At 51.4% G+C, this 27359-nt stretch overlaps 1 protein-coding gene and 1 non-coding gene across 2 annotated transcripts; one reads left to right on the top strand and one right to left on the bottom strand.

Moving 5' to 3' along the window:
* Positions 1–950: 950 nt before the first annotated feature.
* Positions 951–24142, bottom strand: KDM8 (lysine demethylase 8). The gene is made up of 8 exons (XM_061209518.1): positions 24038–24142; positions 14923–15418; positions 12353–12519; positions 11083–11215; positions 9290–9334; positions 3234–3383; positions 2327–2419; positions 951–2235 (listed from the first exon to the last, which is right to left on the bottom strand). Exons 2-8 carry the CDS (start codon positions 15388–15390, stop codon positions 2071–2073), a joined length of 1221 nt encoding a protein of 406 aa, XP_061065501.1. The 5' UTR covers positions 15391–15418; positions 24038–24142; the 3' UTR covers positions 951–2070.
* Positions 24143–25323: 1181 nt separating this feature from the next.
* On the top strand, positions 25324–25396 carry TRNAK-UUU (transfer RNA lysine (anticodon UUU)). The gene has a single exon. It is a non-coding gene; the product is annotated as a tRNA-Lys (tRNA).
* Positions 25397–27359: the final 1963 nt, after the last annotated feature.

Here is a 27359-nt window from a genome sequence, read left to right as displayed (position 1 = left end):
CCTGCTCGATGCCGCGCCCTGCCTGGCACAGGACTCGAGTGTTGAGCAGGCCTCTCTGCAGCTCCGGTGGGTGGGTGCCTGCACCTCCCCTTGGCCCTGCGAGCAGCTGGTCGACACCTTTCTTCTAAGCCGCCTTCGGTCCACACCCCTCAGAGCTGAAGCCAGCCCTCCAGCCGGGATACTAGCAACACGGGAGCCTTGCCCGGAGAGCAGATGAAGATTTCATCTTCCCCTCTGACAAGGGACACCTGCTCGAGGCGGCCAGGCCTCAATATGTTTTAATGAACGCTTCCTCTAGTCCCTAACTTCAGAACCACGGCATTACAGATGAACCGCTCTTCGTCATCAGCGGCTCAGCAGGAGTGGGACCTGCCAGCTGGGATGGATGGGATCCTAAAGGCTGGGCCACCGTGGGAGCTGGAGCCGGGGAAGGAGTGGGGGTTATGCAGGCAGCCCTGGAGTTATGGCTCGTCTGCAGCCCGTCTCCTCACTGATGGCGAGCCTGTGGGCATGGTGGCATCCCTATTTTATGCCTGACTGCCTTCAGCGGCATCGATATTTGCTATAAATTCTTCATACGAAAAATGAGGTAAATAACTATCAATAATGCTGGGTAGGGGACTAAACGACCTCACAAGCAATTGCTCACAGAGCCCTCGATTCCTTTCTAAACAGCTCTCGTATTTGCCCGGGCTCACCCACGGCATCAGACCCACAGCCTCCCTGCAGCTTTGACCATCAGCCCCTCCTCTTCCCTGCCGAGAATCAAACATATATTCTGATGATCTCTCTGCTCAAAACTCTGAAGCCCCAAGACCTACATGATAAGGTTCAAATTCCTTGGCCTGGTTACAGAGGACATTAGGAGCTAGTTTCAGCTGCCCATCAATGCTTCCCACCCCCCCCTTCTCACAGTAACTCAGGGGGGGCCTGTGAGCCAGGCCCCGCCAATCAGAGCAGCCACTCCCTGCCCCACGGCATCGCCCCAGAATGGGCAAAGGTCCCAGGCCCAATGGTCAGAACCTTCCCTGAGGTTTCTGAGCTGTGGGTTGAGGTGCTGGGATCTGGAGTTGACCTGCTGGGGCCATCTTCTCCCCCCGGGGAGAAGGCTACCTACAAGAGAGAAGAGACTGAAGCCAAGGTCAGATCAGCAGACATGAGGTGGCCACGGAGGGAGAGAGGCCTGGTGGGTAGAGGCATGGCCCTGGGCCTCCTCCACAGCTGTTCCTGCAGGTCTGTGACACCCCTGCCCCCAGCATCCTTACCTGGTCAAAATTCAAACAGAACCACCCATGTTTTATACAAACAAAACAAACGTGTTTATGGAAAGTCTGAAGCCTGGGTCTCTCTTAGCCTAAAACCCTCTTCCAGAGAGAAGTGACCCCTGGGCGATGGAGACAGCAAGGGGCAGGAGGGGGCCTGCCAGGTGGTTCTGTTTCTTGACTGGGGGACTGGTTGCTGGGAGGGTGTGGAGTGGAAAATTCGCCAAGCTAGCAGGTCTGTGCACTTCTCTGAAGTAACCAAGACAGAAACTGCCCCAGGCTCCCCACTGCCCAGCAGAGGCCTGAGCTGAGCAAGCCGATAAGAACCCACCCCTGTGACCAGGCCATGGCCACCCCGCTCCACAGCCTGCGGGCCACGGCTGTCCTGACAGGCCAGTATTTACAACAGTAATAATCATGAAGACTGGGGACAGCCGCTGAGGTTTGTAGCGCAGCTCTGCCTACACCGCATCCCTAGAGCCCTCTGTGGTGAGGACTAGCGCTGCCCTATTTTCCAGATGGAGACACACAGTGGATTTCTTGCCCCAAATCACACAGCAATTAAGCGACAGGGCCAGGCTGGAATCCAGGCAGCCAACCTCAGAGCCCAGGAGCTTCTGTGTGGGTTGTGGGCCTGGAATGTCCCTCTGGGGTCCCACCCGCCTGCCTCTGCTGCCCACACTGGCCTGGGCACCCCTCGCCCTGCGTGTGCCCGGCGAGGGAGTCCTCAGGCGCAGGCCGGGCCGGGCACAGGGCGGAGGACATGTGACCACGAGCGCGTCTGCTTGCCGGGCACCCTCCTCTCGGGCTACGACCACCAGAAGCTGACCGAGAAGCTCAAGTCCAGAGCCCGCACGTAATGCCAGTACTTCACCGGGATGAAGAGGATCTCTCCCGGAGACAGGATGCAGGACAGGAATGGGGCCTCGGCAAACCTGGGGAACCTCTCCACGTCGGGATTCTCCACGTCAACCTGAGGAAAGCGAAGGAAGTCACTGGCCTGCTCTGAGAGACAGGGTGTGGAGGAGGGAAAACGGCGGGTCACACCGGTCCCCCAGGCCCACCTGGCTCGTGTTGTGAAGAAGGTGCGTGTCATGAGGATACAGGGCCTCTGACTCCTGCGGGGAGTACAGCCGGATGTACTTCCTGCCCATCACCTGCACGGAAGAGAGCCGCCCCCCTCAGCAGGTGCCCGGCCGCCCCGGCCGCCCCGCGCCCAGCGCACACGCCAGGTGAGGAGCCACTGCCTTCGCTGCCGTTGCTAACAGGCCTCGACCGTGGCACCGCTGTCTCGGTGCCGCACGTGTATTAACTCTAAGCCTCAGCACAGCCCTCCGAGGTGGTTTACCCTCTCCCCCCCATTTTACAGGTGAGGAAATGGAGGCACAGAGAGGTTAAGTGACTGGCCCACGTTCACAAGGCTGAGAGGCGGTCTGGCTCCCGGCCTCTCTGCTGCCTCTGGGGACTGGTCCCCGGGCTGGAAGAACACTCTCCCTCGTCAAACCTCTCTGCCTACGACGGAAGGTGGTTTTATAACAGGTGCCCCTCCCCTTACAACACACACGCACGCGCGCTGCTCTGTCTGGGTCTCGGTAAAACCACCCACTGGCTGAGCAGCTTCCCCCTACTTGGAGAGAGCATTCCGGCAGGAGAAGCTGGCCTGGTTCCGATGGACGGCAGGGGAGAGGCAGCCGTCGGGGCACTTGCTCCGTCCTGAGATGGTGCCCCGGCCCTGCTCTGCCCTCAGGAGGTGTCCGGGAACCCAGACGATGCAGGAGCCACGGCTGGAAGCCGCCCCGACCAGGCAGAGGGCCCCACCCTGAGGCGGGGTACCTTTTGTTTCTGTTTTCACTTCTGTCCACGTCCCTGTCAGTGGTTCATCTCTTTAGTGTTTAAATGTGGACAATGCGGCCAGGCCGCGTGTGGCTGGGCCAGGAGGAGGGGGAAGGCAATGTTCTGAGCAGCTCCAACCTGGGCTAGGAAGTTCTGCTGGGGGTCCTGGTGAAGCGGGGAGACGGTGCCTTGGGGACCGAACCAGGCGTTGATGGTGATCTCCTCTTCCTCCCCGGCGCCCAGGCAGCAGTAATCGGGGATGCTGATGTCCTGCTTCAGCTCCGGGATCTGTAGGGCCAGAGCAGACGCGGGGGGTTAAGACCAGGCCTGTGGGACACAGCAGCCTAGAAGTCCACTGACTCTCCCGGAAGGCCGATACACACTGTCTTCTTGTGTAATAATATGACTGTAGCCATATTTTACTGTATAGGAGTTTAAAAATCAATTTTAAAAAGTAAATCTATAATTGCTAGGGAAGGGTTATAATTTTATTTTCAGATTTCTTTCCATGTCATATGCATTTTAGCTTGGTTTCCTTTTCTTAAAAACCTGATACCACTGCTTTGTACCTAAAAATAAACCAGCTTGCAATTTTCTAATTTTAGAACATCAAATTAAAGAAAAACAAAAAGAAAATGGGACTGAGTAGTTAATGAAATCTCTGAAAGGGAAGATTTTCCAAAATTTACTAATGGTAAAGCAATCACAATTGGTACATTTAAGGTAAGTTACTTAATACAAAGATGGGGAGTAAAATGGGAAACATTTGAACTGTGGTAAAGGAAGGTTAATGTAGAGAGTGCATACAAAATAATAAGGAAAAATAATAAGGATCCCAATACATAAGGTATACAAATAAGAAAAGGACAAAAACCAGATCATACATAAAGATGAATTAGATATAAAGAAGGGTTTCAGTCTCATTAGCAATAAACATTGTCATCATTTCCCACTGATCAAATTAGCAGAAGCTGAAAAAGCAGTAACACTCAGTGGTGGTGAGGATGTGGTAAAGGGGGCACCCTCATGCCAGGCTGCTGGTGGCATCAAGCGATGTGGTCAGGACTTCCCTGGTGGCACAGTGGTTAAGAATCTGCCTGCCAATGCAGGGGACACGGGTTCGAGCCCTGGTCCGGAAAGAATCCCACATGCTGCGGAGCAACTAAGCCCGTGCACCACAACTACTGAGCCTGCGCTATAGAGCCCGCGAGCCACAACTACTGAAGCCCGCGTGCCTAGAGCCCGTGCTCTGCCACAAGAGAAGCCACTGCAATGAGAAGCCCGTGCACCACAGCAAAGAGTAGCCCCCGCTCACCACAACTAGAGAAAGCCCACGGGCAGCAACGAAGACTCAATGCAGAAAGAAAGAAAGAAAGGAAGGAAGGGAGGGAGGGAGGGAGAGAGAGAGAGAAAGAAAGAAATTGGGTGAAAAAAAAAATTGGTTTAAAAAAGAGAAAGCGATGTGGTCAAGTGTGGAAGTCTTAAAACTATTCATGGACTTTGACCCGGGTGGAAGTGAGCTTGTGCTGCTCCTTTGTGTGGCGGCGTCAGGGGCCTCCGGGAGGCTGTGAAGTTAGGGCTCCCGGGGAAGGACGAGGGCTGTACGAGGAGGCGCGGTCAGCTGACCTGCCCCGGCACCGTCAGTGACCATCTCTAATGAGATGGACAGGTTCTTCCTCGGTTTACGATGGGGTTGCGTCCCGAGAAACCCATCGTAATTTGAAAATATCGAAAGCTGAAAACACGTTTGGTACACCTAACCTGCTGAACATCACTGCTGAGCCTGGCTTGCCTTAAACGTGCTCAGAACACTTACACTAGCCTACAACTGGGCAAAATCATTGAACACAAACTCTATTTTATGATGAAGTGTTGACTACCTCACCCAATTTATTGGATACCGTACTGAGAGCAAAAAACAGAATGTTATCTGGGTACAGAGTGGCTGTGACTGTATCCATTGTCTCCCCTCATGATCGTGTGACGAACTGGGAGACCCAGCCCAGCATCACGAGAGAGTATCGTAAACACACCACTAGCCCAGGAAAAAAGCCAGATTCAAAATTCAAAGTACAGTTTCTACTGAACGCATATCACTTCGGCACCACCATAAGGTTGAAGAATCCTAAGTTGGGGACCACCTTATACTTTAAAACGGCAAGTACCGCGAGTCCCCTCGTGTTTTCTTATGCCCCACACCTCCTCACTTCCCGACCAGACCCGCAGAAGGCAGCTCCAGGGCTCCACTCCCAGGGCCCGTGAGGAATCCAGCCGCCCTGAGGGAGGGGCTGGAGCTGCCTTCTGCAGGCCTGGTCGGGAAGTGGCTTCAGCCAGGGTGAGTGGTTTCTTCACTCTGAGACTCCGGTTCTTTCCAAATGGGGCCAGTCCACACAGCCCTGCCGAGCCCCCAGCCCCCAAGACTGCCTGCTCTGCCGCCAAATGCTCGGAGGCTTTGGGAAGTTAAATAGAAACTTAAGTTTGGTTCCCAAAAGGTTGCAAAGGGGACCCACTACGCTAGTTTACTCAGGTATTTCAGAGTGAGCTCTCGGGGCTGAAGGGACACCTGCAGGTGGACTGCCCGTTACTTTAGTGCAACAATCGCAGGGGGCGGCTGGAATGTTCTCCCTGCGGGGAGCCTGGGCTGTTCCGTACTTTTAGAGTCTGTCTCCAACCGCCCATGTAGAAATGTGGAAATGCTGCTGTGTCCACTGCTTTGGGCTGACAGAGAAGTTCACAGTCTGAGGTGCCCTGTCCTGTGGGGCTCCCCAGCGAGGGGCGAGACGCCAAAGGCCTCTGGGAACTGCCTGCGTCTCCCCTGCCAGGCTCGCTGTCACACCACACGGTTTCTGGCTGGGATTACACCAGACTCCAGCCCTGGGGGATGCTGAGAAGCTGCCTGGTTCCTGGTGACATCATCAGGTTTCCTGAGAGGTGACTGGTTGACCAGACGGTGTCATCAGAGCCACTGGCCAAGGATTCAGAGACGCCAAGAGGAGAAACTGTCTTAGATGTGACTGATACTTGAAGGCAGACCAAGCACAGTGGCCAAAATCTTCTGCAACACAGAGTCGCTGGGAGGGGAGTCAGTAAGAGGTTTTGGGTGGGGTGACCCTGAGCTTCGTGCAGGCAGAGAAGGCCCCAGAAGCCACGCAGAGGCTGGCAGGCCAGGCGGTCCCTCTGCGCTGCATGACGGCCCCAGGGCTCCGGCAGTTCCCAAGGTAGTCTGACAGCAGAGGAGAAAACCCACTTCTGGGGTCCCGAGACAAAACGCCTTCAAAGTCTTCGACCGTCATAAAAATAATCATGTATTTTGCCTTCTACTTCTAAATGTGCTTCCTCGTGTTCTAGTAAAATGGCAATTGGCTGCTCCAGGACAGGGAGCCAAGATGACCTGTGGCTTCCAGGGGCCCTGGGAGGCCGAGCCCCAGTATGACTGAGGCCAGGGGATAGGACAGGCCGGTCTCTTGAGATCACGTGGTAGGGGCCTGATCAACTTGAATCCCCCTTTTCTTCACTTAGCAAGAGAGGACAGGACTCAGGACCCACGAGTCCTCACATGGGGAAGCCTGGGCAAGAGAACACAGCCCGCCCGGCCCCATCACCTCCTGCCCCCCTGTAACTTTGGACCTGCAGCTCCCGGAGGCTGGCACAGCCCCAACTGGGGCTCCCCCGGTCAGGACAGGGACCCCAGCTTCCCACTGGCTGTGGTCCTGACCCCGAATGACCCAGGTCTTCCCTGTTCAGGGCACAGACCCAGCCCCTGACCTCGCCTCCCGCCCAGCACTGCCCACTCTGGGCAGCTGTGGCGTCAGGCCTGGCAAAGACCACATCTGCCAAGTCCCCCCGGATGCTTCAGCTCCATCTAACGAGTGGGTCGGGTCCCAAACCTAGGAGTCTTCCTGGGCTGCTCCCTTTCCCTCGATCTCTGCACACCCACCACGTCAGGTGCCGGCAGCTCACACACATCCTAACCCCATCTCTCCACGTGCGGCGTCAGCTCTCCCTGGACCGCTGCAGCAGCCTTCTAGCGGTCTCCCTGCTTCCACACCTGTCACTTCAACTCCTCCCCAGACAGTGCCGCAGCCATCCTGGAAACACTTCCCTTCACATTAAGAAAACCATCCTTCCTCCAGCCCTGATCTCCCTCTCAGGCCCCATCTGCCACTTCCCTCCCCTTCATGCGCTCGGCTCCGGCCACACTGAACTCTCCTGCCCCTTGAAGGTGAAAGTTCACACCTGCTGCTCTCCCAGCTGGCATGGCGCTTGTTATGTCCTCTTAGACACGAGAAGAAAATAAAATGGCAAGTTGAGGACGGGGATAAAATACCCACAATGCTTACGGTTGACAACTAGCTTGCATCCAGAACATATATAAAGGATTCCTAAAATTCAAAATAAGAAGACCAACAACCCAATAAAAAAAAATAGGCAAAATATTTGCCATGTGGCTGGGTACCTACTGCTTATCTTTTGGGCTGTTGCTGAGACATTACCTCCCCAAGACCCCTTCCCTGACCATCGGATGGAAAGGGCCCTTGCCCTGCCCAGCCTCCTTTGTAGGGTATTTTTCCTTTCCTTCAAGGCGCTCATTACCATCAGATACGTGTGTTTTTCAGGTCCACGGGGCAGGAGAGCGACTGTCTCCTTTGTCCCGGCGTCCCCAGGGCAGGGTTCAGTGCCAGTGCACAGGGGCCTACAAAGCAGCCGTCTCCCGCCAGACACCAGGGTCACAGCCCCGGCCACCCCCCAAGTACAGAGTGAAGAGGAGAGCGGGGGATGAGGCAAGGGGTGGACGGAAAGCCCAACTGTCCGGTCATTCCCCAGGGTGAGTCCTCCTCTGAGCGTTTCAGCATCCTAACCGGATGGCTTTGAAAGCGCAGGATGCAATCTGATTCACGCTACACTTCACTTTGTTCTGTTTTGTTTGCATTTAAAAACAAAGTCTCTGTTCTTCTCATTACGAGGACTATACGTACTCATTATAGATGATTTGGAAACTGCAGAAAAGAGAGGGAGGAACCCCCTCGCCCTCTCACCCCCCCCGCAGACAATCCCTGTTCACCTTCTGCGGCCTTTCTTCCTATCTTTTGCCAACTCAGCTGCGGCCATCCTGCACATCACTGCACAGCCCCATTTCCTCACTCCCCACGAGCCAGACGGTCCCGGTTCCCGCCACCGCTTCTCCAGCTCTGCATTTGGTGGCTACGGGCCCCACCTCATTCAGGTCTGGGTGACAGGTGATGCTGGTGCCATTGATCTGGGTGCGGCCCAGGATGGACCCTGCACTCTAAAAGCCAGGATGCTGGCGCTGTCTGGGCCACACCTGGACGGTCTCAGGGGAGGATGTGTGACGGAAAGAGAGCTAGTGCAGCCTGCCACTGTCCCTCTTCTTCCCCTGGGCGCTCTCCGTGCATCCCCCGGCTCCCCTGTTGGATTCTCCTGGGAATACCACCTCGGAGTGGGAACCCTCCGGCTCACAAATGTCCCAGGGCTCCTCGCTGTCTTGGCCCCAGCCTCCCTCTTCGGCTTTCTGCTCTGCTTTTCTGACCAAACCCTCTCACGCTGGTGGACGCGCCCAGCACGTGGGGTTCGTTCTGCCCTCCGACCCCGGCTCATGAGGCGCCTCTCCCTGGGACTGGCCTCGGCCTTGAGCCCTGCTCCTCCCCTCAGCTCCAGCCCACGGCCCCCTCCTCTTTCAGTCTCCACCAGTTCGTCCTGAGGGTCTTCCATCCAGCCAGTCAGGGTAGCCAGAGGAGTGGAACCCGGGCCCTGCCACAGCGCACAGGCCCAGGTGCGGGGAGCCTGCCTCGTAAGCAGACGATTGAAAGGTGGTTAGGGCGCCTCCAGGCCCTGCCCAGGGGACCCTGTGAGTCAAGGTCAGCGGCAACTCGCTTGTTCTGGGTCAGGTCAGAGCCTGCCACCCTCACCTGGGGGACCTGTTCCTCAGTTCCGACCACACCCGGGCTTCAGGCTCCATCCCCCGGGGGCCAGCCTAGGGCCTGCTCTGCTCCCCTGCTGCCCGCTGGCGAGTAGGGCACGGGTAGAGGCACAGGGGGCCTCCTTGCTCACCGCAGGGGGCAGTACCACTGGGGAGCAAACGAGGCTGCAACCCCTTTCCAACCCTCTGGGGCCAGCGCCCAGGAAGGGAGGTGGGAGAGGGTGAGAGGGTGAAGGGTAGAGGGGCTCGGACTTACCTGGTCAAAGAGCTGGTGCTGAGCAAGGTACCCGATGTCCTTCGGCTACTCCATGGGAGAAAAACCAGAGGCGACACAGAAAAGTCCTGTTAGTCGCGGGACACCTCCTCAGAGCTGCCCGTTTGGCTGGCTCTCAGCACCCTGCCCTAGGCGTCACCTGGAGGGCCCTCCTCTCCGGCCTGCTTGGTCCCCCTCCTCCGACCCGGGGGCGAATATGATCCCTCGCCAGCCAGCAAGACTGGGCTGATGGGGGGACTCAGGATCTGGCCCTGCCTCTGCCCTGAGTAAGTCACCCTGAGCCCCGGGGCTTAGTTTCCTCAAATGAAACATGAAGGGGCTGTACACACATAAGGATTTTTTAAAAATAAAAATGGAATCATACAATATGTATTACTGTGAAGTCTGCTTTTTTCATTTAATGATATATCATGACTATCTCTTCAGGTCAATACATGCATATGTGACTCATTCTTTTGATGGATGCATGTTTTATAGACAGGATGCATCATTATTCATTCAACCATCCCCCTGCTGGTGGACATTACGGTGGTTCTGCCGCGGTGCTTCAATAAACAGCCGAATGCTCTGGTCCTTATGTTTACATGCTTCCAAAAGGAGAACAATGCAGTCAGGGAGTACGTGGATTTTAAATCTCAATAGCTTCTGCCACGTTGTTTTCCCAAATGTTACATCATTTACACTCTCACCAGCAGTTAATGTGAGAGTCCACTTTCCTACATCTGCCTGCACTGGAGATGATCATTTTGTGAAAATTTCTACCAATCAGATGAGTGAAAAGATCAGTGCTTTACAAACTGGGCTCCCCGATGCTCAGGGGTTCTCTGAAGATGCCCGAGGGCCTCTGCAAGGGTCAGATGGGGGCGGGGCAGATGGGACGCTGGGCACCACTGACCCCAACTGCGGCCAGAGTGGCCAGCAGGTATCAGGAAGAGGAAGACACCCAGGGCCCTCACTGTTAAGAAATGACAAAATGGTGCAGCTGCTTTGGAAGACAATCTGGCAGCTCCTCAAAAGGTTACACACAGAGTTACCATTTGACCCAGCAATTCCACTCCTCGTATACACCTAAGAGAAATGGAATCACATGTCCGCACAAAAATGTGTACGTGAATGTTCACAGCAGCATTTTTCATACCAGCCAAAAAGTGGACACAACCCAAATGGCCGTCCACTGAGGAATGGACGAACAAGATGCGGTCTATCCGTCGAAGGGATAGTATTCGGCCATACAAAGGCACGGAGGACTGGTACGTGCTACGACAGAGATGAACCCTGAAAACATTATGCTAAACAGAAGAAGCCAGACACAGGTCGTCACATATTATATGATTCCAATTATGTGAAATGTCCAGAACTGGCAAATCCATAGAAACAGAAAGCAGATTCGTGGTTGCCTGGGGATGGGGGGAAGGGGAAGGGGATACGGGAAGTGACTACTAATGGGTACGGGGTTTCTTTGGGGTGACGAGACTGTTCTAGAATTAGATAGGGGTGATGGTTGCACAATCTTGTGAATATACCAAAACCCACTACATTGTAACCCAAAAAAACCAACCAAATAAAAAAAACCTCCAAAACACAAAGGGCCTGAAATGGGAACCTTATGTCCAGCCTGCCTTTCTCATGCTGGCCAGCCTACTGACCACAGGCCCTTAAAGAATGGTTTCTTGACTCCTCCAAAACCTCCCCTGGCGACACATGGAAGTTATTTGCCCAAATGTAACGCGTTCCCTCCCTCCTAAGTATTAGGGGGCAGGAGTCAAACGACACACCTCATTCGTGATGTACTTGCTGATGAACTCATTGACAGTCATGAGCGTCTGGGACCACTCCTCGTCCGTGTACCTGGAACCGACCTCTACTGGGACGGTGCGGCAGCCAGCGATTTCTTGGATGTACTCCAGACTATTCGGAAAACAGGGATTGGCATTGCCATCGTATGCTAACACCCGTTGGGTGCCCTGCTAAACGTGCTACGCTGGTCTCCTTTCATTGGCACAAACGCTCACGAGGTGGAGGAAGACCCCACTTCACTGCTGAGGAGACACAGGTGCAAGAGAGGCGAGGTCACTTGCCCACCTGGCGCTGGGCAGCTTTGCAGATACAACCACTGAATCTGGTTCTTGCTGGGCGGCTCTATTTCCCTGCTTGCCTAGCGCCTTTCAACCTCTCTCTTTGCTCGCCCTGTCACAAGCAGAGAGATCTTCTTTGGGCCAGTGGCGGACAGTGCAGGGTGGTGAGGGGCCTGGGTCCTCAGCTCCGGTGGCCTGGTGCCGAGTCCAGCCCTGCCTGTCACCCACCAGGGGACCTGTGGCAAGTCCCTTCGCCTCTCTGAGCCCTTGTTCCCCGTTTGCAAACTGTGGGTGATGACAGTGCCCGTCGCACAGGAACCAGGGAGGGGACAGTGAGGGAAGACATGGCATGTGCCCGCCTTGCGTGGTCAAGCACACAAGTCTCAGCAGGAACCACTCCCTCCGCAAAACCACTGCCACAGGACAGGCTGGCTCCATCCACCTGCCTGAGACACGCCTCCTCATTTCAAAATTAGGCACGGCTGTGGCATCATGGCTACTGTCCAGCTGCCTGATCTGACCTCTCCACCATGAATCTGAGGAGGGACTGGAAACAGACATGAGGAGAGAATAAACACAGGAGCTCTTGGAGCCCATGCAGAGGGGGTGGGGCTGTCTTGGGTTCTTATTTCTACTCTCAAGGCTCAGGGACCCCTAAGTAACTCCACAGAATTCCTGAGATCCTGCAAAACTGCATAATGGACTTAACATTGGACTTCCACGACATACTCCTTAAAAACTGCTTAGGGCTGGCAAGCTGTAGAAGGTAAGAATCTTATAACCTCTGGCATCGCTTCAGAGCACTGTGCCTTTAATGCGTGTTTAACCCCTCGGCCGTCCATCTCACTTCACTGCCAGTGAAGTGTCTGGGGGGCTGTATTCACTTGGGGATGATGGGAAGAGGAATTTGGGGGTCTCTGGGGATGCTAAATTGGGAAGAGGAACCGCACCGCCCTCAGCAGACGCCCACCTCCACTTCTTCATGCACGGCCAGTGGTCGGCCACACCTTCCAAGATCACAGGCCTCCCTGGATCCAAAAAATGCTTCCTGAAATACTGGAGGGATGGACAGTGAAGCCGGGGCACCGTTCTTTCTGACGTCATATCTGGAATCGGAACGCGGTCATTCCTTGCTTTCTGTTCAAAATTAAGACAAAACAAGATGGCAACAACTGCAGAAAGGCCAAAATTCGAGGCATTCCACTAGGAATTTGCATCAATGGTAGTAAGACAGCTGAGCTGTCATTAGTAACAATAATAACAGTTAACATTTATTGTCAGTTTTACTGCTGCTACTGTTACTACTGACGTTTCACGATATCAAGATGTTTTTTTCTCTACCGGTTCATTTAAAATGTTTGTTTAATTATAAAACTAATATACTGCTTTCATAGAGGAAAACTTACTATCCCAAACTCCACCATCTAACATACAAGGATTCCTCTCATTACTGTATGTTCCTTTCCCATTTTGTTCACACATATGCATCTCTGATCCACTCTAAGATTCACAATGAATAAGCAACTCTGCCTCTTCTGTCCAATCATTTCTCTAAAGTAGTTTCCATGCTGCCACCCAGCCCTTGCAATGTCTTGAGTGGCTGCCTCATCATTTATTTAACCACCTCCCAGCTGAGGGACCTGAACAAGTTACCGTCTCTGAGCCCGTTTCCCCGTGTGTTAAACCCCGCTGGGTGACGAGAGCTCATATGTAAAGCACCCCGCACTGCCGCCGGGCACCTGTCGCCTCCCTCTGCCACCCCTGCTGGACCCCAAGCCCGTGCTCAACATTCACGCAGTGGCGGCAGCGACAGCTAACAAACATTCTTCCCTGCAGGCGATGCGCGAGGCCTTGTATTTGCCTGTTCTTTTCTCGCTGTCCCCAAAGTAGACTTTTACTTCCCTGTACTCCCTTGTCAAACAGACCTTCCCTGACCACCCTGTCTGAAGCAGCCTCCCCACCTTTCTCACCACCTGGGAGAAGACATTCTTTTACAGCCTCACTAGAATGTCAGCTCGAGGACGGGGTCTGGACCACGCCCTTGGTTCCCGGCGCATCTGGGCCACCGCTGGGGCTCAATAAGGCTGCTGAGCGAAGCCCTTCCTACAGGCAGGGGAACGGAGGTGGCACAGAGCAGCCAAGACACTGCCTGAGGCACAGGCAGCGGGTGGTGGCGCAGGAATGTGAACCCAGGCAGCTGCCTTCAGAGCCTGAGCTCCCACCCCTAACCATAGGCACTGCCCCAGACCGCGAGCACCACCCTGGCCATGAAGCCACCGCCATATCCCTTGGGACAGCCCTGGCCTCGGAAAGGGTGGGTGCAACCCCTGGGTCCAAGGGGACAGATATTTGTCCCTTGATCTGCGTGTCTGCCCGACCCTCTGAAAGGTCCACCAACACCCCATGCCCTTGGCCCTGTGGCACCCTTGGCAACACTGGGTGTTGTATAAAATCTCACTTGATAGTTTCAGAGCCAAGAATGGCTGCTTTGTTTGTTTGTTTGTTGAAACCAGAGGTGAGGTTGAACATTTCCCACATGTTTGTTTAACAGATCTGTTTCCTCCCTGTGAACAGTTTGTTCGTGTGTCTGCTCTCTCTACCTCCTGGGGCCCAGTTTTTTCTTTTTTCTTTTCCCCTGTTGATTTGTATAATTCTTATACAATAAAGACATCTCCTCTCTGACAGCTTTGCTGCAAATTTCTCTTCCCCGTTTATAGGCTCACTTTTTATTTCAGTTACATGCATGGTGTGTTTATGACATCCATTTGCATTATTCTTATAGAAAAATAATACTCACTGTAGGGAATTCTGAAAACAAGAAAATATTTAGAAAAATGTCGAAAACACCCCGTAACTCCCTTACCCAGTGTCCAGTACAGTCTTGGTCTTTTTTTTCTGGGGGTCAGCACTCTGCTATTTTAACAGATAAGGAAACTGAGGCTCAGAGGAGGTGACTGACTTGCCCAGAGGTACTGTGAGTGGGTCTGCGTGTCAGTGCTGGGATGTGAAGCCTGAGGAAACCACCCTCAGTGTCTGTGGGGTATTCTCTGGCACATGCACTTAAACACCAGTGAGGACACGGTCAAGTATCTAAAGGGCAGGACCAATCAGTCACGTGAGTTGTAGTATCTCATCCAAACTCAGCAGCACAAAGACAGAGGCAGACAGGAAAGTGGGTGACACTTCAACCAAGGGGCCAGGAAGAAGCTGAAAGAGAAGGGCTCCCACTGGCTGCAGGGCTCGGCCACACCATCCCTCTGAGCCATTTCTCTCAGGAACCACAAAGCTTTTACCCTCCTGCTCTCCCCAAGGGGCACTGCTTTTGCACAAACCGAGAAAAAAAAAAAAATTGAGACAAGAGGCTGCTCCATTTCCAAATCAATGGAGATGCCGTTTTTCAACCAGAGGGGTCAGCATGCCAGGGGCTTCACCCCAGGGGAGAGCTGACCTGTGACTTCTAGGAAAACAGGGCTGATGGATTTTGCTGGGTGCGGTCAGTGGCGGTTGCCCACCCCCCCACCACCCACCGCCCCCGGATACCTTTAAGCCGAGCGGCTCCTGGCTCGGGCCGGGGGCGGGCCTTTTTCCAGAGAGCAGGTGCTTCTGGAGGACGGCAGTGACTTTAAGGAGGATGTCCCCAAGGATGGCCGCCCCCATCAGCAGGCCCATGTCGCAGGCTTTCAGGGCGGCGGCCACGGAGGCAGCGTCCCCAGGCGGTGCGCACAGACACACGGCTTTCAGGAGGCAGCTGAAGGCGTACACCCGCCGCCAGTCCTTCTCCACGTGCTGCCAGGGCCCTGTGTTGAGCTTCTCCCAGGAGTAGTCGAGCAGCACCTCGCAGGTCTGCAGACACTCTCGCCTCCTGTGCCCGTAGAAGAGCTCGGCGGCTTCCTGCAGCAGCATCACCACGCTGCCCTCCACCTTCTCTCCCAGCTCCAGCTTCAGCTCCTCTTTCGTGCGGGGCAGGAGTGCCCAGAGGGCCTCCCAGAGCGCGCCCGGCCCCGCCATCGGCCCAGCCGGCTCAGTCCGATGAGTGCTGGGGGGAAAATAAGTTACAGCAAAACACCACGTTGTATGCCTACATATTTACAGTTCTACATTTTCATAAAATAAGACTGGGGGAAAACAAGCTAGATCTGTGATGACATCCAGCGGCCAAAATGTCAACCACTGAAATTTTAAATATATATAAACTATTTTCCTAAAAAAAGAGAGAGACCGAGAGAGAGACAGCACGCACAGACCTGGTCCCCTATAGGTTCCCAAGGCTTCCGGACTTGTCCCACGTAACACACATCTCATCTGCACTGATTCTTCAACAATGGTCTTCTCCGCCCTGTGAGGGCAGGGTCCCTATCTGTCTGGTGTCACCACTGCATCTTCAGGGCCTGGCATAACACTAGGCACACAGTGGGCACTGGACCTGTATTTGTTCAGAGAGTAACATGTATTGTTCTTGTCTGGAATGCCTCCAACACCCCTCTTCTCTGGCAAACTCCTATCCAACCTTTAAGGCCCATCTTAAATGATCCCCTATGTGAAGCCTGCCAAGATTCTTGGACAGTGTTTTGTGTTTGAACAGCCCTTGAGCTTTTTGCAGAGTCAAGCTCATAGTAGGCACTCAATTACTACTGAAGGAATGAGATCTTAACGTCTCTGGAGGAAACCTGGAAATACGTAAATCCTATACAGAAAGGTTTATCACAGTTGGTGTCTTTAGTGACTTTAGCCTGGACCTTATACATAGATGGCAGGCCAGTCTCTAGGAATAAGTACTAATATGTGAACAGGTTCCACTGCTCACAACTTATGGTGATTTATTTGCACTACAATGTTGTAGGTATCATACTAACAGCTGCTATATGCCCTATCTCATTTGATACTAAGAAATAGGGACTATCATGCTTTTTGCAGAGACTGCTCTACGCTGGGGGTCAACAAACTTTATCTGTAAAGGGCCAGATATCAAATATTTTAGGCTTTGCAGGCCATACAGTCACTGCTGGTACTACTCTGTCACTGTAGTGTGAAAGCAGCTGTATACAGCATGTAAACAAATGGGCACGGTGTGGCCCAATAAAACTTTATCTACAGAAACAAACTCGTGCTTTAAGCTCACCAAAGCCCATTCCATCTTCTTCCGGGGCACACAGTTAGACTCCATTTCTCATTTGCAATTAGATGTGACCACGGCACCGTGTTCCAGCTAATGAATGGAAGTGACGTATGCCCCTTCCAGGCCTGGTCCATAAACACTTCCTATGTGATCCTTCCTATCCACTGGCTGGAAGGGAAAGACTCTGAGGCCTTAGGGGATGGCAGAGCCATAAGATAGCCCCCCAACTAGGAATATCCATGCTGGAATGCTTCCGGAGCAAAAAATAAACTTGTATTGTGTTTAGCCACTACAGTGTTGATGATGCTTGCTGTAGCAGTTATCCTGCCCTGAATGAAGCAATAACTTCCTTCTACTATTGAGGAAACAGATGGCAGAGAACGTAGTAGAGGGTATTTGTTGAGTTCTGGTGGCTCAGAATCCTTTTCTCTTTCTTGACAACATACCTCCATCTCCTTTTGAGAAATTCCATCATACCCACTGAGATCAGTCTGGTGGGATGTTGCCAAGGGGTGGGTATGTGACCCAAGCTAGACAATGAGTTGCCTCCTTTGAATTTGAACTTTAAGTAGGTCAACTTGACCAGAGATAGCTGACATTTCAATTTTGTCCTAGTGGCAGTTTCTGGACCAGACTATTCTTGCTAGGGTCTCACAATTATTGTCCGCAATTCCTAGGATGCAGAACCACTTTAGTTCTTGTCTTTTCCAAGCCCAGTTCTCCAGCTTTCCGTCGATTCTGTGGGCCCCACAGTCTCCCAAGAAACTTCCTCTTGCTTATGTCAACCAGGGTTTCTGTGGTTAATAACAAAAGAACCTTATTTGACCCTTAAAAGTAACTGACACTCAAGAGCCACTGGTGGATGGTGAAGGCAAGAACGAAGACTTGCCTGTGATAAAGCCCCATCACATGCTCCACTTCTTGTGAGGGAAGAAAGTCACCCTAAGGTGCAAGAGAGCCCAATGATCCCTGCTTGCTGTTATGAACACTCTTATCTAACCCCCTTAAGTATGGGCAGGACCTGTAATTTGAGTGGTAGGCAGAATAATGTCCCCCAAAGATGTCCACATCCTAATCCCCAGAACCTGTGAGTATGTTACCTAACATGGCAAAAGGGACTTTGCAGATGTGATGAAGAATAAGGGCTGTGAGATAGGATTATACTGGATTATCTGGCTGGCCCCAACCTAACACAGGAGTCCTTGAAAGGATCTTTCCTGGCTAAAGTCAGAGTCAGAGGGAGACGTGATTACAGAATTGTTAGAGAATGCAATGTTGCCAGCTCTGAAGATGGAGGAAGGGGGTCCCAAACCAAGGAATGTGGGTGGTCTCTAGAAGCTGGAAAAGGCAAGGAAATGGATTCCCCCCTAGAGCTTCCAGAAGGGAATGCAGCCCTGCTGAGACCTTGATTTTAGTTCCATGTTTAACTTCTAACTTATAGAACTGTAAGCTAGCAAATTTTTATTGTTTTAAGCCATCACGTTTATGATAATTTGTTGTATCAGCAATAGAAACTATTATTACTTGCCTCTAACCAACAGGTGTGTAGGTTTGGTATGTGTAGCTATTTACTTTTTGGTCTAAGATGGCAAAAGTGACCAGATGCCACTTCTGGGATCAGGTCACATAAGACTGGAACTTCCATCTTGCTGCCAGACTCTCTCTACTGCTTTCTTGGTTTGCACGCATCGATTAAGCAAGTGGCCCTGTTGGAGGGGCCCATGTGGCAAAGAACTGAGGGTGGCTTAGAGTCAACAGCAAGCTAGGAACTGAGGGCCTCAGTCCAGCAGCCCTCCAGGAACTGAATTTTGCCAACAACCACAGGCACTTAGATCCTTGTCCAGGTGAGCCTTCAGATGAGAGCTCAGCCCTGACACCATAACTGGAGCCTTGTGAGAGACCCTGATGTAGATGACCCAGCTAAACCCTGTACAGACGCCCAACCCACAGAAACAGAGATAATACGTGTGTGTTGTTTTACAGTCACTAAATTTATGGTGATGTGTTACGCAGCAATAGATAATAAACACTCCTACCAGATTTCCTGGACATGCTGGGACTCCATCTATAACTCACACCAAAGAACAGGAGGAGAAAGCATGGTTCCCTTTAGCTCTAATGTGTGTGAAGACGTTAGCAGTAGATAGAGAAACAAAGACGTGTGAAGGATGCTAGAGATATAGTGCCTGAGGGTGCGTCGGACAAGCCATTCCTATTGCTGGGCCCCATTTCAGCTCACTCCGCACCAGTTCAGGAATATTCAGTATTCAGCAGACAGAATACTTGCCTCATTTCACCCCCACAAAGACCCTACAAAGCTGATAAAGTACTTACAAAGCGTTTGCTGTAAAGCCAGGAATGCTCCAAGCACTTTATATATACTCTTAATTCTTACAGAAACTCTAGGTATTATCATCTCCATCTTACAGATAAGGAAGCTAAAGCAGAGAAGTTAAATGATGTCCCAAAGCAATTCAGCTAGTAAGAGGTGGAGCAGAAATTTAAAACTCGGGCAGTCTAGCTCACAAATCCATGATCTTATAAATGAGGGACCAGAGCCACAAGATCACAAGCCAGCATACGATGAAGCTGCACATCTGGGTTAACTCTCAAGAAAACTCTGAGGAAGGAATTATTATTCTCCCCATTCTACAGATGAGAAAATCCTATCACTTCACATAAGAAAAGGGTGTACCTTTCTCGCTTGTTACTATTTTTGAGGTGCCTCTTCCTGGGCCTGTCCTAAAGTAAGTGCAGTAATTCAGAGTTTTTCTCAGTTCTGCAGTCTATCCCCAGCACCGTTTTCTAATTGTATTTGTTCCTCACCATACTGTGAAGCGGACAGGGGTGTATGTGATCATTTCCCCTGCAACTCCACCCTCCTATTTTGCTGATGAGAAAACTAAAGTCCAGAAAAAATGAAGTGACTTGACCAAAACACACCACCACAGTCAATCACTTGTGCAGAGACAGAACTTAGATTATGCTCAACCTCAGGGCCCTTTCGTATGTGCCATGTCAATGCTCCATGTTTTTTGGGTTTTTTTTTTTTTTTTTGCTGTGCCACGCGGTTTGTGGGATCTTAGTTCCCAGAACAGGGATCAAAACCGGGGCCCTGAAGTGAAAGCACGGAGTTCTAACCACTGGACTGCCAGGGAAATCCCAAGGCTCCATGTTTTATGTACATTATCTAACATATCCCTCACAATTCTACAGTGTGAGGTTTTACAGATGAATGAAGTGAGAGTTGGGAGATTAAGCAATTTGTCCAAAGCTTTACAGTAAGTGGCAGTGTCCACTCAGACACTCTTCATGTTCGGGCATGAGGACTGCATCAGCTTTTGGAGCTGTGGATCCCAGCTCAGTCCCTGGTTCACAATGGATATCCTTCCCAGCTGGCTTACTGCATGACAGGACTCAGAGAGCCTGAGTGGCCTGGCCCAAGCCCACCAGGATGACTTCTATCTCCAGCCTCCCAGAAGATTCATAAATGTCTTGTGTTGGTCTCGTTGAGAGCTTCACAGTGCAGGGCTTCCCTGGTGGCGCAGTAGTTAAGAATCCGCCTGCCAATGCAGGGGACATGGGTTCGAGCCCTGCTCCGGGATGATCCCACATGCCGTGGAGCAACTAAGCCCATGCGCCACAACTACTGAGCCTGTGCTCTAGAGCCCAAGAGCCACAACTACTGAGCCCACGAGCCACAACTACTGAGCCCACGTGCTGCATCTTCTGAAGCCCGCGCGCCTAGAGCCTGGGCTCTGCAACAAGAAGCCCACGCACCGCAACGAAGAGTAGCCTCCGCTCGCCACAACTAGAGAATGCCTGCGTGCAGCAACGAAGACCCAACACAGCCAAAAATAATAAATAAATAAATTTATTAAAAAATACCATACTAATATCAATAAAAATAATAATATATTAGGAAAAAAAAGAGCTTCACAGTGCAGCCTTCCAGCATGGTCTTATCCACTAGCCACACGCAAAACAGCACATGGACCCACCAGCTGGCCTTCCTAGGTGGCCTCAATGCTCATCCCCTGAGTGTCGCACATGAGTCTCATAAAGCAATTTCGAAAAATCTCATCTTGAGCGTGCAACAGGCCTCAGAGGCCTCATATTCTGGCTTCTCACAAAGGTCTACAAAAAGGCCTCCCAGAAGACGACTTATTTGCCTTAATACACAAATGGCTTCTGCTGGGGCCTATGTATCAACTTTGTAAACTGGTCTCTTAGTGGCCTTAGAAAATAGCCTCCTGGAGGGTTTCAAATGGGCTATAAACCAGTCCCCTGGGATGCAGATTTTAACCTTTGTAAATTGGCCTCCCAGGGTGACCTTACAAAATAGTCGCTTGCAAAGCTCGCAAAGGCCTTACAAAGCCAGCTTCTAAGGTGGCCTCCCGTGCTGTTTTGCAAAATGACCTCCCAAGGTGGCCTCGTGTTTGGTTTTCATAAACTGGCCTCTAAGGTGGCTGCTGTGCTGCTTCGCCAGGTGGTTGAGGGGAGGGCCTCAGGTTGACGGCCGTGTGGACCAGCCTTCTGGGAGAGAGGGCCTCGAGCTGGCTGTACAGAACAGCCTCTCCGTGGCCACATAAAATAGCCTGAGTAATTTATTTTGAATCCAGAGCTCCTCAGTGAACGTCTTACAACAAAGCCTTCAGAGAGACTTATGCTGACGCTGCACGACACAGCCTTTCAGAGGTGGGAGCTTCGGGATGGCTGTGAGTTCATTTTCAAAATGGTTTTACAGGTTGCCTCTGTGTTAGCCACCTGAAATGGCCCTGTGCATCTCATGATTGATCTTAAACACTAGCCTCCCAGGGGGCCTTACAATAGCAGCCTGTAGCAGCCTGGTGAGATGCCACGCTGGCCACCATCCGTCTGAGTAGTCTCATGTATGGCTTGGTTCCATCAGCCTCCCAGGATCTTTCATGATTTGGCCTTTTCAATAGTTGCCGTATCAAACGGCCTTCCGAGGAGGAGCCACATCGTATTACATAAAAGTCTTCCAAAGTGGCCTCATGACCTGTTTTAAAAACTGGCTTCATTACATATTGGGCCCTCGTCTGAGGACCAGGTGAAGCCTGGACTTTGTCTTAGTTGTACAAACCTATCTTCCATGATCCCTGTTAGCCATCTGAAATGGCCTTATAGGAGCAACGTCCTTCCCCGGCTGGGTGAAACATCTTCTTGTCAGCTGTGTGAAACAATCTTCCAGAGGCGCTGGCCTCATGTGGGCTGTAAGCAGCAGCCTTCAAACAACCATTTGGTACGGCCTTCCACTGAAGGTCAGGTAGAGGCTACATTACGCTGCCTTTCTCAATGGCCTCACGTCCAGGCTTTACAAATCAGGCTTCCAGCATTCCCCATGCATTAGTCTGATAGAAAGGTTTCTTGACGATTGTATCAAGCAGTTTTCTGGAGGAAGGTATCAGCCTGAGTAGCCTCATGGCCTGGCTTTACTGATTTGCTTCCCAGAGTTCCTCACTGAATTGCCTTTTTTTTCTAAAAGGCTGTATTAAACGATCGAGGCTTCCAGAGGAGGGAATCAAGGGTAAACTGTGTGAACAGTCTTTCAGAGTGGGACTGCAAACTGGCCTTTACATTGGCTTCCCAGAGCTCCATGTAAAAGGGATAAGCAAGTTGCATAAACAGCCTTCCGGTAGGTACAGGTGGATTAACTACAGAATTTATCATACAAATCAGGATGCTATATAGAAGCCTTTTATTTATTTAGCTTGGTAAAATATACATTTTTCCTTTGCAAACTTTTTTATTCTCATCATTTTCTCCAATGCTTTTTTTTCACTGTTTGGAACTGCCATTTCTGCACGTAGGAATTTCATCTTACACAAGTTGAATACTGGAAGTGCTGATAGTAGCTTTCAGGGACAAGTCACAAACTGGCATTATTCCAGGCACATTGAGACCCATGGTCCCCATAATGACAGGCCATATGAAAAAGCCCGAGTGGCCTTGTATCCTCACTTTAAAGTCAGTCTCCTAGGGCTAGACAGGTATTGGCCTTAAAAGACTTCTTGTTGGTTACATAAGGCTTTTGTTGAAGGGGGTGAGGGTAGAGGTGAATTGCCTTTTATAAAAGGTTGTATTAAATGAACAAACCTTCCAGAGGAAGGTCTTGTGTCCTGAGTGGTCGTGTGTCCTGGCTTTGTAAACTCACCTTCCAGAGTGCCACCTGTCTGTACTGGTCTCATGACATGAGACAGCTTCCACAGGAAGCTCAGGTACGGGCTGCATAGAATTGCTCTTCTCAGTGTACTGTCTTGGCTTCTTACGTAAAGGACTGTTTGTTGGCATAGGAAATAATCTTGAAAAGGGGGTCAGACCAAGGTTGTATGAGCTAACCTCTCAGAGTGGCTTTTGTCTTGGCTTTATAAACCAGCCTAATGTGAACTTCACAAATGGCTTCTTGCAGGTCACGTTAAACACCGAGGAGCCAAGTACAGGCTGTATACAACAGCCCGACTCAGGTCCTGACTTCATGAATTCACCATCCAGATAGAGGGCATTATGTAAGCTGGCCTTTGGTTGGCTGTTAGTTAACAGCCCAAGTGGGTTCCTGACGTTTATAAAATAAAGCCTTCTAGGAAGCCACCGCAGTCATGCCAGAATTCTCTTAAGTTATCTTTAAAACTCTAAAACGCCTCCCAGAATACATCAGCCTCAATCTGGCTTTCTGGGACCAGGCTGCCCAGTCTTGTAACGAGCAGACAGGATCGGGCTGGGCCGTCGGTGTGGCCCCAACACCTGCCCACCTCCTGCCCCTGGATTTACTCCAACCTTGTTGAGCACGGTGACCCATCTTTGCTCAGAGTTAACCCCTATCGAGTTAGACACCCCCGTCCTCCAGGCGGCCACATGCGCAGGGCCCACCGGGTCCCCCAGGACGAGCGGGCTGGGCGGGCTCTACGTAACCCACCAACCCTCCACCCCGAGGTCTCACACCTTTTCCCTCCCCGGCGCCTCCCCCGGGGCTTCATTTCCCTTGGTCCACATTTGGGGCCCGATGGTTTAAGCGTGCCCAGTCGGCCTAGCTCCAGACCGACAAACGGCGACTGGCCCGGAAGGGTCAGCCAGCAACCACCTGCCGCTACAAACACGGCGGAAATCGGAAGCCTCGCAAGTGCATTAGAGTCGCATCAATGCGACACCAAGAACCGCGCAGGGACACGACAGCCTGGTCTCACACACGCGCAAAAAGAAAGGACTGGCGTAAAAAGTGCACCACGCATGCGCAAGGCCTTCCTCCTACCCCTGGAGGCGCTGGAGGTGAACGGCTAAACTGCGTTCTCAGAGCGCATGCGCTATCCCCAATTCTTCCCCCACCCCCACCCCCCCCAACACCCGGCTCAGTTTCGCTGCTTTGAAGGGCCGCCCTGGGCTTTCCAAAGCGCACGCGCGAGACCGTCCTTTCCTGCTTCGCCCCTTCACGCTACGCCTGCGCAGTCTTCCCCTCTCAGCCCGGCCTCCCCGCTTCTAAGGGGCCAGAGCTGCCCGCCTTCTCGAGTTGCTCAAACTCACCTGTCTCGAGTTTGGACAGTGTCGAGTCGTCGGAGGCCGGCGACGACTCTTCCTTCTGGACCGAATACTCCGGCTGTCTCCGAGTAGTCAGAGGCTTGCCCGAGGAGTATCGATCACCAAGGCGTGCCTAGAGGAACGCCGAGTGATCGATGCCGTGGCCCCGCCCCGTTTAAAAGCTGGAGGGTGGAGCGACAGCTTAGGCTTGGGCTTTTGCCTCAGTTTCTCTTTCCAAGTGGGTAACACGTGCGATTGCCTCTGTAACGATAACTTCGTGTACAAGGCAGCTTCGCATCTACCATTTTATCTAATCGTACAACTAGGATTATTCTCTGTTTTACAGAGCGGTAAATCGAGGCTCAGTGAGATTAAAGTGGTCAAATCCTCGTACTTTTCGGAAAGTCGCAGATCCTGACTTTTCGAAGTTCACCCCCAAGTGCTGCATCCACGGCCTGTGGGAGTGAGGAGGACTCAGGGTTTCAGTATGGGGTGGCAGGCGAGGGGTCAGAGTCCTTACTTCTACCACTGCTAACTTGATGCTGAGTGGTGTGGGCATCACTGGGGGTTTTGGTTTTGAGCAAACTCCCCGTGGTCTCCAAGGACTGGGCCCTTTGAAGCATTGAACAGAGGCTAGAAAGTTCTGCTCATACTGCGTTTGGAATCCAAGTGGAAATAGGAAAGCAATTTATTTACTGGTGTTCAAGAAAAATTTATTTGTGACATTTGTTAAAGACGGTAAGGCAGACTTTATTCACTGGGACTGCTGCGATGGGAGGGGCGGAAGTGTTGTGATAGGGGAGAGAGATGGGGCACAGCTCTGAATACAGCAAGGACAAGTGGAGATTGATAGCCAAGGAGCAGGGTCTGGGTCAGTGGATGGAAACTTAGTAAGAGGAAACATAATGGGTAAGGGGAATTCTGGCTAAACCAAGGTCCCAGGTTTTTTGCTGATGGCAGGCCAGGGTGATAAGATATCAAGGGTAGAGGACAAGGATTTTGATCAGATATGAAGGGTCGGGGATTTTTGCTAAACTGACCCAGCAGAATTCTTGCTAAAACTAGACAAAACAGTTCAAAGACAGAGCTCAAGGGCAAGGTGTAGTTACAAAGAGGTCTCAGAAGAGTCTGACCAGAGTTAAGTTGAGGAGAGAGTCTTTGTCATTGGTTACCAGAGATGTGTCAGGCATTGTCTGGGCCCCCTAGACTCCTCCAAATCATGTAATTCTTTTCACAAGCCTGTGAGGAGGAGATTATCATGTCTTATTTACAGTCAAGGAAACTGGGGGAATTCCCTGATGGTCCAGGGGTTAGGACTCTGTGCTTTTACTGCTGAGGGTCCAGGTTCAATCCCTGGTTGGGGAACTAAGATCCTGCAAGCTGCGTGGTATAGCCAAAAAAAAAAAAAAAAAAAAAAAAATAACTGTACTGTCAGGGAGACTGAAGCTTGCTCAAGGCCAATTCAACTGATCAGTGGATCTTGGGTACTGTGCTAGCACCAAAGAAAACACACTGAATCAACTTACCCAGCCCTCACAGATCTCACGGGTGAGATTCACAAATATTTATTGAGCATTTACTATGCACCGAGCACTTCCAAGGTACTTTTAAAATATGAAAATTATAGATAGTACTATCATAATTATCATCCCCAGTTGGGTGATGACAGCGTTGAATTTTACCTGAGCCCTGTGCTCCTGGGAAACAGTGAAGGTTAAAGGAAGACCCCTTACCCTTTTTTGTTCTGGAAAGGTACTTGCTGCAATGAACCACCATTCCTCCTGTGACTTAGGGGGACTCATGGATGCCCACTTTGTTTACCTATGACAAGGCCAGCCACAGACCCTCCAAATCCCTGTTCTTTGCCTCATAAGTAACCTGCTGAACTGCTTGTCTCCACCAATCATTCTGAGCAAAATTCCTGTGTGGGTCAAACAAGTGTTGCCTGACATCAAGCCATCAGCTACTGTAGCCACCCCTACCGGTGCACCCTGAGGAGAATTCAGGATGGAGAAAAACAGGATACTGGCCCTTGATAGTTAAGATGCATATCAAAGGAATCATTTTAATGAGCCCAGATGCTTGCATCTTCCCAAGCATAGAAAAGCAGTAAAATCGTTAACTTGAGATGTCTGATATTTGTGATTAGCAGTAATCTTTTGCTGTTTGACTACATAGGTTTTGTTTGTTTGCAAAAACTCCTATATATCTAGGCTACTCCCTTACTTCTTTGGAACAGTTCCTATCTGAGAGGCTATATGCTGGGCTAGAGTCCTCAGTAATGACCCCGAATAAAACATAACTTTCAGTGTTTAGGTTGTGCATTTTTTTTCGGTTGACACTTTTTTTTTTTTTGGCTTACAGGATCTTAAGTGCCCCAACCAGGGATTGAACCCGCACCCGCAGCAGCGAAAGCATGGAGTCCTAACCACTGGACCGCCAGGGAATTCCCTGTTGACACTTGTTGACTAAACTTTGGTTAAATTCTCTCCTTCCTCCAGGCCCCTGAACTTTGGCCCACTCTCAGCCTGAGCCTGCAGACAGCCCCTCCTGAGAATAGAGGGGCCTCAGGATAAACCGCTCCCTGACCTCCTGTCCCATCATGCCTCCCTTTCATCCAACCTCCCAGTTCCTTTTTGCCTCGTTTTCTCCTCTTATAAGAGGAAAATTCTTTTGCCTAACCCTTGAGATGCTTGCAGAACTATGGTCACAGCACTGTCTCTGTTACAATAGCCCCTTTCCCCCTTTGCAATCATCCTTTCAAATCAAAGTCTCCCCTTACTAAGTCTGATTTTGTTTTTTTATTTGACAGTGAATGGGCAGAGACTACAGTGGGTGGGGGGGCACTTGGCCTCTAAGAGCCCAGACAGGCCCCACCGCAAGGACCAAAGGATATTCGAAACCAGGACCCCCTGATTCTAGAAGGACACTCTGATTCTCTTCCACAATCAGGAAAGGGGTTCTGGCCTTTAACATTGAGTGTGAAGTGCTGCCAGCCAGGCAGAGAGAAACAGCCCTTTTGCCAGCTCGTTTGTGTTTTCAAAACTGGCTGGTTGAGATGAAATACAGGCACAGATGAAATGTTTTTAGAAAAGAAAAGAACGGCAATCTTTCACCATGGGGTTTCACTTCCTGTAGTCTCCTTGCCAATCCACCCCACCTCCCCTCACTCCCCACCATCAAGCTGACAGAGCCATCTGAGTGCTGCAAGAGGCACTGAACAAACAAAAGGAGTCATTTATGTCTGTGTTTGTGATTTTTCTCCATTTGATCAGCAGCCTGTAACTTTAATATATCCAAGTGTGCTGGGAACGTTTGCGGCTTAATT

This window comes from Eubalaena glacialis, chromosome 13, assembly GCF_028564815.1.
Source record: "Eubalaena glacialis isolate mEubGla1 chromosome 13, mEubGla1.1.hap2.+ XY, whole genome shotgun sequence".
Classification (NCBI taxonomy): domain Eukaryota; kingdom Metazoa; phylum Chordata; class Mammalia; order Artiodactyla; family Balaenidae; genus Eubalaena; species Eubalaena glacialis.
This window is presented reverse-complemented; position numbering and strand designations above follow the sequence as displayed.

Bases quoted from the DNA above. Each gene is read 5' to 3' on its own strand.
- KDM8 (XM_061209518.1), bottom strand. From the start codon at position 15,390: ATGGCGGGGCCGGGCGCGCTCTGGGAGGCCCTCTGGGCACTCCTGCCC. The intron at 9,335-11,082 runs GTGTGTCGTTTG...CCCATGGAGTAG, and splicing joins GCAAGTACATCACGAATGAG to CCGAAGGACATCGGGTACCT. The intron at 3,384-9,289 runs GTAAGTCCGAGC...CTGGCCCTACAG, and splicing joins AGCACCAGCTCTTTGACCAG to ATCCCGGAGCTGAAGCAGGA.